Source organism: Tamandua tetradactyla, chromosome 17, assembly GCF_023851605.1.
Source record: "Tamandua tetradactyla isolate mTamTet1 chromosome 17, mTamTet1.pri, whole genome shotgun sequence".
Classification (NCBI taxonomy): domain Eukaryota; kingdom Metazoa; phylum Chordata; class Mammalia; order Pilosa; family Myrmecophagidae; genus Tamandua; species Tamandua tetradactyla.
In genome coordinates, this window is record NC_135343.1 from 47,433,620 (window position 1) to 47,454,617 (window position 20,998).

Genomic DNA, 20,998 nt, shown 5'->3' on the forward strand with positions numbered 1-20,998 from the left:
TATATATGCTTGTTTTTTAAGTCTGGAAAGATATGCACTAAATTATTAATGGTCCTGTATGTGAGAGACAGTATTGCAGGGTATCCTCACTTTCTACTTCGTATTTTTCTAAACTGTCTGCATTTTTTGCAATAAGCTTACATTAAAATTGTAATCAGGCAAAACAACTTAAACATGACCTACTTTTGTGTTGGCAACTTACCTGCAGATGAGATAGCCTGTCCTGTTTAAACCATGGGTACAGTGGACCCCAATAAGTTTGTCTATAAAACAGGAAATATATAATTAAAGTATATACACTAAAAAATAAGTTGTATAATTTTCTGAAAAGGAACATTTATTAGTTGCCATAACACTACCACTCTCCTGAAGAGGAGTAACCCTGTAGACAAATGTGTTTTTTAGGAACATACTATAAAGAATCATCTCATATATAGTCAAAAATCATTGTCTCTGGGAAATTTTGCATAACTTCAGTTAGAACCAATGATGTCAACTGAAAAAGGCCTAGTCAAGTACTGACAGTAAGTGTTTACTGAATCAGTCTATATTCTGAGTCTCTGCCAGCTCCAGCTCCTTCTCTTCATCAGTGAGCCTAGTACCTGTGGGAAGGGCTTACAGCTGAGATAACCAAAACTTGCCATAAGCAAAGTCCCAAGACTGCTATGGTAGGGAGCACTGAAAGACAGAACTAAGATGGTACAACTCCAGCAGAAGACCAACAAAGGGTCTAGCTCAGTACTTGGTATATGTGAACAACTAAGATTTAGAAATCTGTTTTCATGTACTCATAAGGAACTTCTAGCCCTCAGAGAACAGATGGAGGCTGTCTGAGAATTTCACACAAAGGAGTCTGGAAGCAGTAAGCTTCCTGGCAGCTGCCCTTAACAACATAAGTGATAGTATTTCTGTGAGTACAGCTTATACAAATAAGATAATTTACCTCTTCTGTAGTCACTGTGGTTATCACAGGCAAAGCCTAGTCTCTCAAGTTTTAAAATTATAGTATAGGGGAAGAACTGTGACCAGGGTATAGGATATTTAAAATCTAGTGCCTATATTAAGCATTCAGGTTAGTGTGAAAATTTATCTTAGAACCTGATGATCCATCCAGTTTCTCTCGTTCTCACCTTCTATGCCTTATTTACCCACTCCCACCTCTATTTATTTTCTCTCTACTTCCTGCCGCATGGAAGAGAAAAAGAATATTTACTACCTGTTAGATTTTTTAGCAAAGTGTATACTCCTCAAGCTAAATTTAAAAAGAGGGCAAAATTAATTCTCTGTCCTATGGCTCAAGTCTTCAAATATTGCAAACACTGTGTTGTTCCTGGTAGTTAGATGTGAGAAAATGGCAGCTAAATCCTTAAAATCCAGAAGCTATTAAGATCTATTTTGAATAGAGTAAGGCAGGTGTTAAATGAACAAGAAAACACCAGTCTTTGACTTAAAGTCTTTCTGTACAAAGAATAAAAATAAGAGGGAATTGTATCCTTCTTCACTTGTACTCACGGTGGAAAAACTCAAAAGACATATCTTACATACATATGATGAGGATTCAACTCCACTATCTGCGCTTTCTGTTTTGCTTCTAGGGGCCTGACTCATCCTTGCTTTTGCCTCTTCACGCAACTCTAAGACCCTGAGATTTTTAAGCTTTTTTCCCATCTCTGATATCTTAACAATAAATAAAAGGGCATTTTAATTTTATTACAAATTTCCCATTCAAATTTTTTTAAAGAGGTTAGAAAGCTAGTTTAGTTCATATTTCTCACTAGAATTACTTTTCAAACTAAACTGAATTCTTTCCTTGTGACCATCAATAGGAAAATTCCTTACTTTCCTAGTACCATTGGACACTTGGACCTTAACATTATCAAACACAACAGACTTCAAGTCAGAAACTATCAGAACTCCCCAACCCCATACAAAATGCATGCCAAAGTTCAAGAAAGAGAAAAAACTCACCATTATCTTTATTTTCTTTCAAAAACCCATTAACAGCACATTTGAATTTTAAAATAGTATTATCATCAGGCACCTTATGCCCAACTGTAAAAATTTTTAAGTACGGAATCGTTTCTGGTAAATCCTATAAAGCAAAATCATAAAAAATGTATATTATTTCATTTGAAGGGAAAAAACACTAAAGATTAATTAAAGCCAGAATATAAACCAAGAGACTATAATAAGCTGGTATCCCAGCAATTCTGATCAAAGAGCCATTTTCAACCATGAAGTATCACTCGATTTTCATTAAAACTACAGAATAGACAGTCAACAGACCTACAATACTAAAAGCAAAACCCACTGGAATGAATGCATATAAAATAAAAATATATATATACAGTTCAATTTAATAACCTTTACATTTACAAGGCCAGTGCCTTCCTAAAGCATCTGTGATTTAAGTATAATAACAGAATAAAGTCAGAAGAACTGGATTTGAATTGTGAGGCACTGTTAAGAACTGGTATTCTTGGAGTGAGAGAGTAGATACATATATAAGACAGAAAAGGTTAAGTAAAAATCCTGTAGTTCTGAATTTAAATGGAAAGTATCAGAATGAATATTTGATACTTTTTTTGTATTTCATATTTTAAAAAATAAACATTTCCTAGCTCTGTCCACTGAAAATTCCTAGAAACAATGTCAGACCTAAGTAGCAATGCACACCTCTAATACTCAGATGGTAATCTCTAAATATCATTCCCACTAAAAGGAATAAAGGCTTCCTGGAGAAATGGTTGATTTCAGGTCTGAGGCAGAAAATGGACAAGATGAGTCTGGAATATTTTTTTCATGAAAAATTGAGATGTTCCCACTGGCCTAATATATAGAGCTATTTGCACCTGAATAAGAATAATAACTGCAATGATTGAGACATCAAGTACTTTTAAATCCAAGAGTTCATAATGATACTAAAAATAAACAAAATAAAATAAAATCTAATTGATTGCCACTGAGAGGATATTAGTAAACCAAACCAATATTTTGAAAACTGTTAAATACAAGAAAAGAATTATGCTCTTCCTATACAAACTGTATAACCGGGTAACCAATTGGATGAGGAGGGGAAGCATCTGTTTTTAGAAGTATTCCCAGCTAATAAATACAAAAAGAATGATAGAATGCATCACTTTTAGAGCCCCCTAATGAATAAACAAATTTAGGCATAATCATCAATGACTGCTAACATCACACATAAAGAGACAACCATACATTCAATGCCTCCTGATAGGACGTATCTTCATTTATGAAACTGTCTTGCAAGAAAAAAAAAATCAAAGCCTCTAAATCCAACTACCAATTTACAGGAAATAAAAGGACTGAGAATTATGTTAACAGATAGGGATACAATCATCAAAATTTAGATAGGACAAACCACCTGGACTTTTAAAGATTAAAATTCAAGGGAAAATAATAAAGAAGTGAAAGAAACATGGAGGGGGAGCCTGTATATTAAATAAGATTTAATATTAACGCCACTGAATTGTATATTTGAAAGTTGTTAAAATGGGCAATTTTATGTTATATGAATATTACCACAAAAAAACTAAAAACAGAAAAACAAGACATATAAAACCTAACAACCAACTGCAAAATGTGAACATTATTTGGATCTAATTCAAACTCTTAAAAACAATTTTTATGACATTTAGGAAACAACTGAAGAACTGAACACTGACTGGGTGTTAGATGATATTTAAGGAACTGATATTAAGGAATAAAAGTGGAACAAGAGTCCTATCTTTTAATATAGATGCCATAAAATGTACAGATGAAATTATGTGATATCTAGGCTTTGCTTCAAAATAATATGAAATTGGGTGAATTAGGCAGGGGTACAGATGAAACAGGACTGCCATTAGTTGATAAATACTGAAGCTGCATAATAAGTTCATAGATGTGCAATGAGAAATCACGAGCATGTCTATTTTTGTATATGTTTAAGATATGAGATAATAAGCATGCAACTAAGTGAGGGAACCTTGAAGGCAGTATGTCCTTACTCATATGGACTAACTATAATATATGAATATGGAGAATTGACATCAAGAGCATGGGTTATTGGTTGGGGTCTACTGTAAAGGGACCTAGATTGTAAGCTCTTACAAAAGTCACATATCTTCAGGAGTTGTTAACTGTTATTTTTAAATCCTGAGCTATCTGCATATAACCTGATCATTCCCTGAAACTTTGGGTCTTTATGAGAAACCTGAGTTAGAGCAACAAAGCTATAAAAGTCAACAGTACCCCAAAAAGGAACTGTTATAAAAGTTGAAAAAGTGATTAGACTGTGAATGGAGATACGAATGAAGCTGATCTGGAAAGGACTAAGGTAAATCAGATACAGGGTAAAGGATGATATAGTCCATATTTTAAAACTTCAACTTCTGTGAGATCAAAGGGAGAAGTTTATTTTGTGCAAAATTTATATTTTGGGTAGCACATTATCTAATTTAACTTGTATGGCCAGTTTATTTGAACACCATAATTACACTGAATCTTGAATACAGTGAGATATTGTTGGTTTGTCCAGGTGAGTGTGATGCCCCAGTACGTCCCAGGGTAATTTGGGCAGAGAATAAAGAAGTATTTGCAAAGCCCCCTTGGGGGAATGGGGAAAAAGGAAGAAATTAAACTTATCTATCTGAAAATTCCTGATATTCTTGCAAGCAGTGGAGACAACCAATTCTACAGGCTGAGCCCTCGATCTTGGGGTTCCCCCTATGAAACTTATTTGTGCAAAGGAGAAGCTAAGCCTACATATAATTATGCCTAATAGTCATCCCCAAAGAACCTTTTTTTTTGCTCAGATGTGGCCTCTCTCTAAGCCAACTTGGCAGCTGAACTCACTGTCTTTCCCCCCTTCATGGGACATGACTCCCAGGGGTGTGTAAATCTTCTTGGCAACGTGGGACAGGACTCCCGGGATAAGCCGGGACCTGGCATCATGGGATTGAGAAAACCTTCTTGACCAAAAGGGGGAAGAGGGAAATGAGACAAAATTAAGTTTCAGTGGCTGAGAGATTTTCAAATAGAGTCAAGAGGTTATTCTTATTTAAACTAAACTTTTTAGTTTATGGTGTATTGGAGTGGCTATAGGAAAGTACCTGAAACTGTTGAACTGTATAGCTTTTATAATGTGACCATGTGATTCTGAAAACCTTGTGTCTGGTGCTCCTTTTATCCAGGATATGGACAATGAGTAAAAAATAAGGATAAAAAATAAATAATGGGGTGGGGAAAGGGGTAAAAAAATTGGGTACCTTGAAATACTAGTGGTCAGTGAGGGGGAGGATGGGGTGAGGGGAGAATGGGGTAAGGGGTATGGATGTATGAATTTTTTCTTTTTATTTCTTTTCATGGAATGACACAAATGTTCTAAAAATGATCATGGTGATAAATACACAACTATGTGAAAATACTGTGAGCCACTTATTATATACTTTGGATGGACTGTATGTGTATGAAGATAGTTCAATAAAAATATTTTAAGGTGGGACCCACGGAGGAGGCGCCCATAGTTTGTGGAGTACTTGGGCCACATGCATGGGAGTAAATTGCTTCTTGTTCATGCCTGAGACTGAGATTGATCACACTTTCAGCTGCATTAAAGGAGAGTCCTCCATGAAAATGTTACCTTCTCTAGACTGATAAAGAACCTCTGAGTGTGGAATTTGATGAAAGCATCATCAGAGACTTCCGGAGAAGATGGCGGCTTAGTAAGACGTGCGGGTCTTAGTTCCTCCTCCAGAACAGCTACTAAAGAAATAGAAATGGTACAGAATAGCTCCCGGAGCCACGACAGACACCAAAAAGACAGCGTACCCCATTCTGGAAAGGCTGAACTGGCAGGGAGAATCCGCTGCGTTGAGATAACCGAGGGGCGCGCGCTTCCCCAGGCTGGGGCGGCTGGTGGCCGGAGTCCCTCCCTCCCTCCTTCCTGGGCCGGCTGGGAGAATTGGACAGGCAGTCCCCTCACGCTGCGGCGACCAGCGCCCCTCCCCTCCACGTGGCCACCCAGGCTGGCTGGGAGAATTGGATAGGAGGTCCCCCAAGCCGTGGAGGCCGGCAACCGGGGTCCCTTCCACACACGTGGCTTCCCGGTCCGGCTGGGAACGTTGGACCGGCACTCCCCCAAGCTGCGGCGGCCGGCGCCCCACACCACGCTTGGCTTCCCGGGCCGGCTGGGAGATTTGGACCGGCACTTCCCCAAGCCGCAGAGGCCGGCGCCCCCCGCCACGCGCGGACTGCCGGGCCGGCTGGGAGATTTGAATCGGAACTCCCCCAAGCCACTTCGGCTGGCGACCCTCCCCCACAGAGAGAGTTTTCCAAAGTTAAAGGAGCCACAGCATCTTTTCTGGTGTGACCCGCAGACAGACAAGCGCCACGAGCGCCACATACTGGGCAGAATAAGAAAAACAGAGCCCAGAGATTTCACAGGAAAATCTTTCAACTTGCTGGGTCCCACACCCAGGGAAATCTGATTAAATACCCAGACGCCAGTAGACAATAACGGATCATGCTAGGAAAACTGAAGATACGGCACAGTCAAAGGAACAAACCAATAGTTCAAATGAGATACAGGAGCTGAGACAACTAATTCTGAATTTACAAACAGAAATGGAAAACCTCTTCAAAAACCAAATCAATAAACTGAGGGAGGACATGAAGAAGACATGGGCTGAACAAAAAGAAGAAATAGAAAGTCTGAAAAAACAAATCACAGAACTTATGGGATTGAAGGACAAAGTAGAAAAGATGGAAAAAACAATGGATACCTACAATGGTAGATTTAAAGAGACAGAAGATAGAATTAGTGAACTGGAGGATGGAACATCTGAATTCCAAAAAGAAACAGAAACTATAGGGAGTAGAATGGAAAAATTTGAGCAGGGGATCAGGGAACTGTATGATAATATGAAGCACACAAATATACGTGTTGTGGGTGTCCCAGAAGGAGAAGAGAAGGGAAAAGGAGGAGAAAAACTAATGGAAGAAATTATCACTGAAAATTTCCCAACTCTTATGAAAGACCTAAATTTACAGATCCAAGAAGTGCAGCGCACCCCAAAGAGATTAGACCCAAATAGGCGTTCTCCAACACACTTATTAGTTAGAATGTCAGAGGTCAAAGAGAAAGAGAGGATCTTGAAAGCAGCGAGAGAAAAACAATCCATCACATACAAGGAAACCCAATAAGACTATGTGTAGATTTCTCAGCAGAAACCATGGAAGCTAAAAGACAGCGGGATGATATATTTAAAGTACTAAAAGAGAAAAACTGCCAACCAAGACTTCTATATCCAGCAAAATTGTCCTTCAAAAATGAGGGAGAAATTAAAACATTTTCAGACAAAAAGTCACTGAGAGAATTTGTGACCAAGAGACCAGCCCTGCAAGAAATACTAAAGGGAGCACTAGAGTCAGATACGAAAAGACAGAAGAGAGAGGTATGCAGAAGAGTGCAGAAAGAAGGAAAATCAGATATGATATATATAATACAAAAGGCAAAATGGTAGAGGAAAATATTATCCAAACAGTAATAACACTAAATGTTAATGGACTGAATTCCCCAATCAAAAGACATAGACTGGCAGAATGGATTAAAAAACAGGATCGTTCTATATGCTGTCTACAGGAAACACATCTTAGACCCAAAGATAAACATAGGTTGAAAGTGAAAGGTTGGGAAAAGATATTTCATGCAAATAACAACCAGAAAAGAGCAGGAGTAGCTATACTAATATTCAACAAATTCGACTTCAAATGTAAAACAGTTAAAAGAGACAAAGAAGGACACTATCTACTAATAAAAGGAACAATTAAACAAGAAGACATAACAATCATAAATATTTATGCACCGAACCAGAATGCCCCAAAATACGTGAGGAATACACTGCAAACACTGAAAAGGGAAATAGACACAAATACCATAATAGTTGGAGACTTCAATTCCCCACTCTCATCAATGGACAGAACATCTAGACAGAGGATCAATAAAGAAACAGAGAATTTGAATATTACAATAAATGAGCTAGACTTAACAGACATTTATAGGACATTACACCCCACAACAGCAGGATACACCTTTTTCTCGAATGCTCATGGATCATTCTCAAAGACAGACCATATGCTGGGTCACAAAGCAAGTCTTAACAAATTTAAAAAGACTGAAATCATACACAACACTTTCTCGGATCATAAAGGAATGAAGTTGGAAATCAATACTAGGCGGAGTGCCAGAAAATTCACAACTACGTGGAGGCTCAACAACACTCTCTTAAACAACGAGTGGGTCAAGGAAGAAATTGCAAGAGAAATTAGTAAATATCTCGAGGCAAATGAAAACAAAAACACAACATATCAAAACCTATGGGATGCAGCAAAGGCAGTGCTAAAAGGGAAATTAATTGCCCTAAATGCCTATATCAGAAAAGCAGAAAAGGCACAAATGCAGGAATTAACTGTCCACTTGGAAGAACTGGAGAAAGAACAGCAAACGAATCCCAAAGCAAGCAAAAGGAAAGAAATAACAAAGATTAGAGCAGAAATAAATGAAATTGAAAACATGAAAACAACAAAGAAAATCAATAAGACCAGAAGTTGGTTCTATGAGAAAATCAATAAGATTGATGGGCTCTTAGCAAGATTGACAAAAAGAAGAAGGGAGAGGATGCAAATAAATAAGATCAGAAATGGAAGAGGAGACATAACCACTGACCTCACAGAAATAAAGGCGGTAATAACAGGATACTATGAACAACTTTACGCTAATAAATACAACAATTTAGATGAAATGGACGGGTTCCTGGAAAGACATGAACAACCAACTTTGACTCAAGAAGAAATAGATGACCTCAACAAACCAATCACAAGTAAAGAAATTGAATTAGTCATTCAAAAGCTTCCTAAAAAGAAAAGTCCAGGGCCAGACGGCTTCACATGTGAATTCTACCAAACATTCCAGAAAGAATTAGTACCAACTCTCAAACTCTTCAAAAAAATCGAAGTGGAGGGAAAGCTACCTAACTCATTCTATGAAGCCAACATCACCCTCATACCAAAACCAGGCAAAGATATTACAAAAAAAGAAAACTACAGACCAATCTCTCTAATGAATATAGATGCAAAAATCCTCAACAAAACTCTAGCAAATCGAATCCAACAAACACATTAAAAGAATTATACATCATGACCAAGTAGGATTCATCCCAGGTATGCAAGGATGGTTCAACATAAGAAAATCCATTAATGTAATACACCATATCAACAAATCAAAGCAGAAAAATCACATGATCATCTCAATTGATGCAGAGAAGGCATTTGACAAGATTCAACATCCTTTCCTGTTGAAAACACTTCAAAAGATAGGAATACAAGGGAACTTCCTTAAAATGATAGAGGGAATATATGAAAAACCCACAGCTAATATCATCCTCAATGGGGAAAAATTGAAAACTTTCCCCCTAAGATCAGGAACAAGACAAGGATGTCCACTATCACCACTGTTATTCAACATTGTGTTGGAAGTTCTAGCCAGAGCAATTAGGCAAGAAAAAGAAATACAAGGCATCAAAATTGGAAAGGAAGAAGTAAAACTATCACTGTTTGCAGACGATATGATACTATACGTCGAAAATCCGGAAAAATCCACAACAAAACTACTAGCGCTAATACATGAGTACAGCAAAGTAGCAGGTTACATGATCAACATTCAAAAATCTGTAGCATTTCTATACACCAGCAATGAACAAGCTGAGGGGGAAATCAAGAAACGAATTCCATTTACAATTACAACTAAAAGAATAAAATACCTAGGAATAAATTTAACTAAAGAGACAAAAAACCTATACAAAGAAAACTACAAAAAACTGTTAAAAGAAATCACAGAAGACCTCAACAGATGGAAGGGCATACCGTGTTCATGGATTGGAAGACTAAATATAGTTAAGATGTCAATCCTACCTAAATTGATTTACAGATTCAATGTAATACCAATCAAAATCCCAACAACTTATTTTTCAGAAATAGAAAAACCAATAAGCAAATTCATCTGGAAGGGCAGGGTGCCCCAAATTGCTAAAAGTATCCTGAGGAAAAAAAACGAAGCTGGAGGTCTCACCCTGCTGGACTTTAAGGCATATTATGAAGGCACAGTGATCAAAACAGCATGGTATTGGCATAAAGATAGATATATCGACCAATGGAATCGAATAGAGTGCTCAGATATAGACCCTCTCATCTATGGACATTTGATCTTTGATAAAGCAGTCAAGCCAACTCACCTGGGACAGAACAGTCTCTTCAATAAATGGTGCCTTGAGAACTGGATATCCATATGCAAAAGAATGAAAGAGGACCCGTATCTCACACCCTATACAAAAGTTAACTCAAAATGGATCAAAGATCTAAACATTAGGTCTAAGACCATAAAACAGTTAGACGAAAATGTAGGGAGATATCTTATGAAACTTACAATTGAAGGCGGTTTTATGGACCTTAAACCTAAAGCAAGAGCACTGAAGAAAGAAAGAAATAAATGGGAGCTCCTCAAAATTAAACACTTTTGTGCATCAAAGAACTTCATCAAGAAAGTAGAAAGACAGCCTACACAATGGGAGACAATATTTGGAAACGACATATCAGATAAAGGTCTACTATCCAGAATTTATAAAGAGATTGTTCAACTCAACAACAAAAGGACAGCCAACCCAATTACAAAATGGGACAAAGACTTGAACAGACACCTCTCAGAAGAGGAAATACAAATGGCCAAAAGGCACATGAAGAGATGCTCAATGTCCCTGGCCATTAGAGAAATGCAAATCAAAACCACAATGAGATATAATCTCATACCCACCAGAATGGCCATTATCAACAAAACAGAAAATGACAACTGCTGGAGAGGATGTCAGAAAGAGGAACACTTATCCACTGTTGGTGGGAATGTCAAATAGTGCAACCACTGTGGAAGGCAGTTTGGCGGTTCCTCAAAAAGCTGAATATAGAATTGCCATATGACCCAGCAATACCATTGCTAGGTACCTACTCAGAGGACTTAAGGGCAAAGACAGAAACAGACATTTACACACCAATGTTTATAGCAGCATTATTTACAATTGCAAAGAGATGGAAACAGCCAAAATGTCCATCAACAGACGAGTGGCTAAACAAACTGTGGTATATACATACGATGGAATATTATGCAGCCTTAAGACAGAATAAACTTATGAAGCATGTAATAACATGGATGGACCTAGAGACCATTATGCTGAGTGAGTCTAGCCAAAAACTAAAGGACAAATACTGTATGTTCCCACTGATGTGAACTGACATTCGAGAATAAACTTGGAATATGTCATTGGTAACAGAGACCAGCAGGAGTTAGAAACAGGGTAAGATAATGGGTAATTGGAGCTGAAGGGATACAGACTGCAACAGGACTAGATACAAAAACTCAAAAATGGACAGCACAATACTACCTAATTGTAATGTAATTTTGTTAAAACACTGAATGAAGCTGCATCTGAGCTATAGTTTTTTTTGTTTGTGTGTTTGTTTGTGTTTTTTATATATTTTTTATTATTTTTATTTTTTTCTCTATATTATCATTCTATATCTTTTCCTGTTGTTTTGCTAGTTCTTTTCCTAAATCAATGCAAATGTACTAAGAAATGATGATCATACATCTATGTGATGATATTAAGAATTACTGATTGCATATGTAGAATGGAATGATTTCTAAATGTTGTGTTAATTTTTTTAAATTAATTAAAAATAAATAAATAAATAAATAATAGGGGGAACAAATGTTAAAAATGAATTTAGTTTGAAGTGCTAGTGGTAAATTAAAGCGAGGGGAAAGGGGTATGGCATGTATAATTTTTTTTTCTGTTATTGTTTTATTTCTTTTTCTGTTGTCTTTTTTATTTTTTTCTAAATCGATGCAAATGTTCTATAAATTATGAATATGCAACTATGTGAGGATATTAAGAATTACTGATTGTATATGTAGAATGGGATGATATCGTAATGTTTTGTCTGTTAATTTTTTTAATTAATAAAAAAATTAAAAATATATATATATATTTAAAAAAATAAACATAAAAAACAAAAGCAGTTTGGTTCCTAGTGGAACCTGGACTAGAAAAAGGACATTAGTGGGAAAACTGACAAAATTCTAATTTCCTGATTTTGATAACTGTACTGTGGTTATGTAAAATGTTTACATTAGGGAAGCTGGGTGGAGAATATATATGGAGTCTCTATTATTTTTGCAAATTTTTACAACTAAAATTATTTCAAAATAAAAAGTTAAAAAATATATATAATAGTTTAAAAACAAGAATCATGTTCAAGTTTTAATTCTCCCTTTTCTCCATCTGTTTCACCATCTATAAAATTATTTATTAGCTGGAATGCCCTATCCTCTGAGCTTTGCACAGAGTAAGCACTCAATAGGAGATATTAATACTACTGCTACTCCATCAGCACAGGGTGTTGTGAAGATTAACTAAGTTAATGTACGGGAAAATGCTTTTTACAGAGCAAACTACTATACAAATATTAACAGCTATTAGGTGTTACTGTTTCTAAAGGAACTGGTCTGAAGAAAGGTAATTCTTTTCCACTGATATGACACATGCATGGGGGTCAACATGAATATTTATCAAACGACAGCAGAACAAACTCCCAAGGATATAAACCTCCCTGGCAACATGGGACCTGACTCCTGGGGATGAGCTAGGACCCAGCATCATGGGAATGAAAAAGCCTTCTTGACCAAAAAGGGGGAAGAGGGAAATTAGACAAAATCAAGTCTCAGTTGCTGAGAGATTTCAAATAGAGCCGGGAGGTCATCCTGGAGGTTATTCTTATGCATTATATAAATATTCCTTTTTAGTTTATGGTGTATTGGAGTAGCTAGAGGGAAGTACCGGAACTGTGTTCCGGTACCCTTGATTCTTGAAGAAGACTGTATAACTATATAGCTTTTACAATGTGACTTGTGATTATGAAAACCTTATGTCTGATGCTCCTTTTATCCAGGGTATGGACAGATGACTAGAAAAAAAGGGGTGGAGGGAATATAAAAAATAAATAACATTGAGGGAGATAAAAAGTAAATTGGGTAGACTGAAATACTGTGGGTCAATGAGAGGCAGGGGTAAGGGGTATGGGATGTATGAGTTCTTTTTTTTCTTTTTACTTCTTTTTCTGGAGTGATCCAATTCTAAAAAAAGATTGTGGTGAAGAATACACAACAATGTGATGATATTGTGAGCCAATGGTTGTATAATACTGTTGGATTTTATGTGTATGGATATTTCTCAATAAAAATATTTTAAAAAGAAAAAAATCCAGGGGCAGGCCATGGTGGCTCAGCAGGTAAGAATGCTTGCCTGCCATGCCCAAGGACCCAGGTTCGATTCCTGATGCCTGCCCATGTTAAAAAAAAAAAAAAAAAAAGTATCCTTTAAAAAGAAAAAAAATCCAATCAAGAATTATACATTCCAGGGTATACAGCTAATTCAGTGGTATAATTCTCAGGCGAGAGACCCAGGTTTGATTCCCAGCCCATGTACTAAAACCAAAAAATTAACAAATGGTGCTGCAATAACGAGATATTCACATGGAAAAAGAATGAACTGTTACCCCCTACCACACAGTATACAAAAAAAAGATATTAGGATAAATCTATTTTTTTTTTAGCGAACAAATATCTTTTACTGTTGTTTATCCATGCTCAGGTGGCTTTTTAAAATAAGCACGAACGACTTAATAGATATTCCTTTCTTGTCTTTCAGGCCACTGTTACAGTTAATAAAGTTTACTTTACTTCCAAAACATAGAACATGGAAACTTACAGAATTTCATAATCATATACACAGCCTACTGCCAAACATTATACTGTAGCTCAATATAGGTCTTCAATCTCATTTTGAGACAATCATTAGAAATTATAATTAAGGAAAACTTTTACCCTTGAAACTGTTACCCATGAAAGAAAGCTAGGCTTCACATTAGCATACAATGACAATTACTGAATTTAATGAATTAGCATGAATTATTATAGCATGAGAAGGAAGATGGTTCACCTTCAAGAAAGTTAGCTGTCATTTCAGTTCTTTTCAATTTAGGGTTTTATTTACCTCTGGTTTATAATAGCGTTGTGTATAAGTTAAATCAATAATCAGTCCAAGTTCTTCATTTTGTTGTCGTATTTTGTTAAAAAGATCCATCGGGGAAAAACATTCTTCTGGAGCAAGCTTCCCTTCAAAACTCTGACAGAGAGAATAAAATAAGAAAGAATAAATGTGTACTTAAAATTTTATATTATGGGCGGTGCAATGGTGGCTCAGTGGCAGAATTCTCACCTGCCATGCCAGAGAACTGGGTTTGATTTCCGGAACCTGCCCATGCAAAAAAAGAGTCTTATATTATCCATTTATTAAAGCCCTGTAATGTTAACATATAATGAGATGCAAAGAAAAGTTTCCACTCTTCTGGAGCTTACAAGCTATATTACAATCCTTTCTTCCAAAGATATCAGAGGGAAGAAAATAAACTAAATAAAATAATTCTGTACATTTATTTCTGTGTTTACTTGTTTCAGGTTGGTCTCCCAGGAGGAACAGAAAGCCAGGACCATGTCAATTTTGTTCACTACTGTAGCCCCAGTTCCAGGTGGAGTGCCTGCTCATATTTGGAGCTTACAAATACTTCTTGAAGAGGAAATACAAATGGCCAAAAGGCACATGAAGAGATGCTCAATATCCCTGGCCATTAGAGAAATGCAAATCAAAGCCACAATGAGATATCATCTCACACCCACCAGAATGGCCATTATCAACAAAACAGAAAATGACAAGTGCTGGAGAGGATGTGGAGAAAGAGGCACACTTATTCACTGTTGGTGGGAATGTCAAATGGTGCAACCACTGTGGAAGGCAGTTTGGCGGTTCCTCAAAAAGCTGAATATAGAATTACCATTGACCCAGCAATACCATTGCTAGGTATCTACTCAGAGGACTTAAGGGCAAAAACACAGACATTTGCACACCAATGTTTAGGGCAGCATTATTTACAATTGCAAGGAGATGGAAACAGCCAAAATGTCCATCAACAGACAAGTGGCTAAACAAACTGTGGTATATACATACAATGGAATATTATGCAGCGCTAAGACAGAATAAACTTATGAAGTATGTAACAACATGGATGGACCTAGAGAATATTATGCTGAGTGAGACTAGCCAAAAACTAAAGGACAAATACTGTATGGTCTCACTGATATGAACCGACATTAGTGAATAAACTTGGAATATGTCGTTAGTAATAGAGACCATCAGAAAATAGAAATAGGGTAAGATAGTGGGTAATTGGAGCTTAAGGGATACAGACTGTGCAACAGGACTGGATACAAACACTCAGAAATGGACAGCACAATACTACCTAACTGTCATGTAATTATGTTAAAACACTGAATGAAGCTGCATGTGAGAATGATAGAGGGAGGAGGGCTGGGGACATAAATGAAATCAGAAAGAAAGATAGATGTTAAAGATCAAGATGGTATAGCTAGGAATGCCTAGAGTATATAATAATAGTGAAATGTACAATGTACAAATTTTAAAAATGTTTTTGCATGAGGAAGAACAAAGGAATGTCATTACTGCAGGGTGCTGAAAATAGATGATAATTAATACTTTAAAATGTCACCTTATGTGTGAGACTAAAGCAAAAAATATTTGTTACAAAATCTAGATTTTGACTAGAGCATTTCCTAATATAACTCATGTAGATAGTTTGATTGAATGTCATAAGTACTTGGAATCTCAGGTAGCACATGAGATTTTGTTGGTTTGTCCAGAGTGATCCCCCGATGAATCCCAGAATGATTTGATCAGTGACTGGAAAAGCATTTGCAAGCCCCCTTCGGGGAATGCTGAGAGTGGGGAGAAATTCAACTTCCCCAAGTTGAATTCTTGATATTCTCACAAGCAGTGTGGACAACCAAAGCTATAGGCTGAGACCCTAGTCTTGGGGTTTGTTCACATGAAACTTAACCCCACAAAGGATAGGTCAAGTCTACTTAAAATTTAGGCCTAAGAGTCACCCCCAAGAGAGCCTCTTTTGTTGCTCAGATGTGGCCTCTCTCTCCAGCCATGATGATGAGCAGTCTCACCACTCTCCCCCTCTCTGCGTGGGACATAACTCCCAGGGGTGTGGACCTTCCTGGCAACATGGGACAAAGATCCTAGAATGAGCTGAGACTCAGCATCAAAGGACTGAGAAAAACCCTAGAATGAGCTGAGAATTAACATCAAGGGATTGAGAGAACCTTCTCGACCAAAAGGGGAAAGAGTAAAATGAGACAAAGTGTCAATGGCTGAGAGATTCCAAACAGAGTCGAGAGGTTATCCTGGAGGTTATTCTTACACATTAAGTAGATATCACCTTGTTGTTCAAGATGTAGTAGAGAGGCTGGAGGGAATTGCCTGAAAATGTAGTGTTGTGTTCCAGTAGCCATGTTTCTTGATGATGATTGAACAATGATATAACTTTCACAATGAGACTCTGTGAATGTGAAAACCTTATGTCTGATGCTCCTTTTAGCTACTATATCAACAGAAGAGTAGAACATATGGAATAAAAATAAATAATAGGGGGAACAAATGTTAAAATAAATTCAGTTTGAAATAGTGGTAAATGAAAGCGAGGGGTAAGGGATATGGTACGTATAGTTTTTTTTTCTCTATTATCATTTTGTTTCTTTTTCTGTTGTGTTTTTATTTCTTTTTCTAAATCGATGCAAATGTACTAAGAAATGATGAATATGCAACTATGTGATGATATTAAGAATTACTGATTGTATATGTAGAATGGAATGATATCTAATGTTTTGTTTGTTAATTTTTTTAATTAATAAAAAAAGTTAAAAAAAATACTTCTTGAATGTGTACATATATGAAAGCTTATTTTTATTGCTAAATTCTTTTATGTATTTAGCTTATTTCTATACTTTGCATTCTGTTCCACTGATCTGTTTGCTAGTCCTGTGCCAGCAACACACTTTTAATATGGTTTAGTATCTGAGAGGAAAATAGCTTATTATTTTTCTTTATCAGACTTTTCCTGGTTATTTATGTTTATTTTCCAAATGAGTTTTAGAATCAGCCAACTCAGAAAATTCCTATTGTTGAGATAATGTTAAATTTATAAATTAACTTAAGATTTGGCAGATTTATGATATTGAATCTTCCAATTAATATTGGAAGAAAGATTTTGAAGAGTAAATTAATTACAAAGTTATCAATTACTCCAGTCACTTTCTTGCAGAGACTTGGTATTGATTAATCAATTATCATCATCATCTATCTGAACCTTACATACCCAACTTAAGTCACAAACCCTCTAGGAAACATTCCTCAATTACCCCTGTCTAGAGTAATTTCCCCTTAATTTGAATTTCTTTGGTCCTTCTGTCCATAGCATTATTTCACACTTTTACCACATCCTTTTTTATATTCCAGGGTGGTTCAAAAGCGACTGTAAAGTGATGAAGCCACTTTTTCTTGGGTGAATTCTATAAAGCATACAGGAAACCAGTCCCACAATTTCATTGCCAAGCAGGAGAATTTAATTTCCCTAACTCTTCTGCATGAACAAGGACAATACTGGGGGCAGCTATACATCTTCAAAATCCCCTTTACAGTACCTTAAACAATCCTGACACTGGATTAATTAACTTGAGTCTCAAGAACTAGAAGAGGCCTTTAATAATGACAATATACAGGAAAGATTTCTGATTGTGTGGAGGAAAAGAAACTGAGGAAGGTCTTTCTGGTTTCTCTCTTCTTGCTGATGTACTTTCAGGCAGAAAGCTCGGCAGAGAGCCTTCTGAAGCCCAGGAAACCCCATTTAGAGACCACACATTAGGGATTTAAGAAGTTGGCATAACCACATACACAAAATGCCCAGGGGAACTTCAAGATTTGAGTATTTTGTGTAAAACACTACGCTGGGTCTGTAGGTTTGTGGATGAGAATAAGAACCATGTGTTCATCTCAATGAAATGACTCATTTATAAATCCAGAGATGCAGAAGAGCTGGCATATCAAGTGAAAAAGAACCTGACCTATGAGTCACAAATGAAGTTAAGTTCTCATTGTGACAATGGGAAGGAAAAGGTGTTCTGGCATTTAGTTGAGGGGGATTATAGATGCTAGATGTCCTGCCAAATCCAGAACAGTCCTGCAAAATGTGTCCCACATTCTGAATGACCTTCAAGTTTCCTGGCCTATACTCTTTCAGGTGAAAAAAACTATAATTACTGAAGCCTTGGAATCTAATTCTATTTCATAAATAAGCACAAAGTATCTTTCTGTAGTTTTAATGTACACTGAGTTTTCCAGAATAGTAATTACCTTGTCAACCAAGGTGTTTACAAAGACTGTACTTTTTTGTTGTTTGGAAGTCTACTAAAAGTTGTTCAGTTGGTAGACTGAATTTTAAAATTTTTGTGCGGAAGTAGGTAATATATTTCTTTGAATTTTATTTCAGGAATGTAAAGAGAACAATAGAAAGTATTTGCCATTAAAGGAAAAATGGAGTGTGATAGGGTTGAAAACCACTGTTTGACATGATGAATTCAGATTTCTGAAAGAATACTGAATTAACTTTTGCTTACCTTTTTCAAAGGAACTTTGAAAGCAATGAATCGAGTTCCAGGCATCCGTTGTCCAACTGGGAGATAGTTTTTCCACCTATTAAGTATAATTTATGTTAGCCAAACTGTATGTTTCTCTGCATAGAATAAAGGCTCCCTGAAAATGGGAATCATAGCCTACACAGTATGGCCCCTTTTCTCTCTGCTTTGCATATTGCTGCAAAACAACCTATCCCTCCCTTCCTGTTTCCTATCTTAAAAACAGATACAAAGCAACAAAACAATGCAAAGGGTTACACAAATAAGGCAAACATAAAATCAGATGGCCAGAATTTCTTTATCCCTGATAAAAGTTAACCCAGTACTGAACAAATAAGGTGCCATTTATACATATTGACTATATACAAATTGGAATAGTTTTAAGTTCAATTTTTTCACGTCATAGTTTATATTTATTCCTCCAGTCAACTGATGCCATCACATTCAATCAGTAAGGAACTTCAACAGAAAAGGGACTGTGAACTTCACCTAAAAATACAAGAATAATGAAATGTAAAATTTGAGCAGGCTTCTGCAGGGTGAGTTAGAATTAACCAGGCAAAAATAGGGTGTGAAGTACGAAGAGCACTTCAAGAAGGAGGAAAAGCATGTGCTAAAACCCCAAGTCAGTATAGCCAAAGGGAAGAAAAAGAGGGCAAAGGTGGTACAAGACAGGCCTGGAGAAGCAGAGAGGATTCCAGATCATGGAGAGCCTTATTACAGGCCATGGTAAGGAGTTCATTTCTTTCTTAAAAACAACAGCAGGCTGTTCATTAGCAATATTCCAGTTTACCTATTAAAAATAATTTTTGAGCTCTTGGGTGAGGAATGGATCGGAAGTAAACAAGAGTGTACATATGGGCACTATTAGGATCCAATAGCAACAGTTCAGACAGGACCTTTAGGGTGCTGATGAGTACATGGAAAAAAGTTGACAGACTCAAGAGACATTCGGGAGAGAAATTTAAGGGGACTTAGCGACGTATGAGATGGAGAGCAAGGTCTCAGGAGTAAACGGAGTTCACTAAACATGAGAAAAATCTCAAAGCTCTCAAACGAGGACTCTTAAAACATAACAGCGCCATTTGTGATTCCCGGAAATAATCCACACCGACTTTCGATGGCAAACCTGGGGGCGGTGTTGGGTTATCTCTCGCAGAATTAGTTTTATTACGCATATTTCCCGTGCCAAAATAACCTGAGCAACTGTGGGCGGCTCCATCAATGAAGGGCCGCCTGCAGCCTGAACGTTCGCATCTTAAAGCAGTTCTTCCTAATTTTACTCAAGGAGTAATGGCCAAAGCCTCGCCTTTAAAAGGATGGAGAGAAACCATGAAACATCACAGACAAGGGTGGAGGAGTGAGAGGGCCAATGCCCCGGGGCAAGGCGTGGACAGGACAAGCGCGGCGGCGGCGAGGGTGAGCGGCGGAGACCACAGGACGACGAATCCCGGCCCGGAAGCCGCGCGCTGGGAGCACGGAGCCCAGCGGCCAAGGTAGATTACCTTTCGGGAATGTGGTTTCCGCCTTTCCCTTTGGGTGAGAAGCCTGTAGAAGAGACGTGTCTCTGGCCATAGCCGCGGCGGTCTTGACGCCAGTGGCTCATGTGAGCTCCTAGCCGCCGTCCACCCGATGCCAACAGCGATAAGGCGGCCAGCTTCCTCTCTGAGAGACGCGCACCAGCACCGGAAGTGTGTGGGAACCGACCACGCAGCACACCCCCTCCCGGCTACTGCGCGTGCGCCCTCGTGCGGCGCGACGGCGTCACCACGTCGCTCACTGGGGCGCTTGATTAGTAAACAGTCTCTGGATGGCATCAGGTCCCGCCTGAGCTGGAGGCTCTTAAACGCTGGTCGTTGAGTTCGTGTCTGTGTCCTTTAGAATTACGTAGTCCAGAACATGGAATGAAAAGTTAAATCTCATTCTCCTCAGTTCCTTGCGTGTTCTTTCAAACATTTTCCACGTGCTTACATGCATGTCTATGGTATATAAGTATTTATTTTAAACTGTATGTTTCCTCTCTTTTTATCCACGTGGCAGCTCACGTACATATTCTACAATTTGTAACTGGGACATTGATTTTCCCAATCAATTTATATGGACATACATTCTATTCTTTTAAATGGAAGCGTAACCATTCCAATGATTACAACTATGATCATTTAAAATACCATAATTTATTCAATCAGTCCAATATTGATGGGCTTTTGTTTGCATGTTTTTTCCCTCTGTGCCAGGCAATGCTGTGATGCGAACATTCTTATCCATATATCCAGC

At 37.4% G+C, this 20,998-nt stretch overlaps 1 protein-coding gene and 1 long non-coding RNA gene across 2 annotated transcripts in view; one reads left to right on the plus strand and one right to left on the minus strand.

Moving 5' to 3' along the window:
- Nucleotides 1-20,443, minus strand: part of DUSP11 (dual specificity phosphatase 11) — a 28,763-nt gene extending 8,320 nt beyond the window's left edge. Inside the window, exons 1-5 of the mRNA XM_077134581.1 lie at nt 20,227-20,443; nt 18,704-18,779; nt 14,163-14,294; nt 1,969-2,092; nt 203-263 (exon numbers count right to left, since the gene is read on the minus strand). Of these exons, the coding sequence (XP_076990696.1) occupies nt 203-263; nt 1,969-2,092; nt 14,163-14,294; nt 18,704-18,779; nt 20,227-20,327 (494 nt within the window). The 5' untranslated portion in view covers nt 20,328-20,443. The remainder of the gene's footprint in view (nt 1-202; nt 264-1,968; nt 2,093-14,162; nt 14,295-18,703; nt 18,780-20,226) is intronic.
- Nucleotides 18,205-20,647, plus strand: LOC143661014 (uncharacterized). The gene is made up of 3 exons (XR_013164384.1): nt 18,205-18,327; nt 18,715-19,450; nt 20,010-20,647. It is a non-coding gene; the product is annotated as an uncharacterized LOC143661014 (long non-coding RNA).
- The last annotated feature ends 351 nt before the right edge of the window (nt 20,648-20,998 follow it).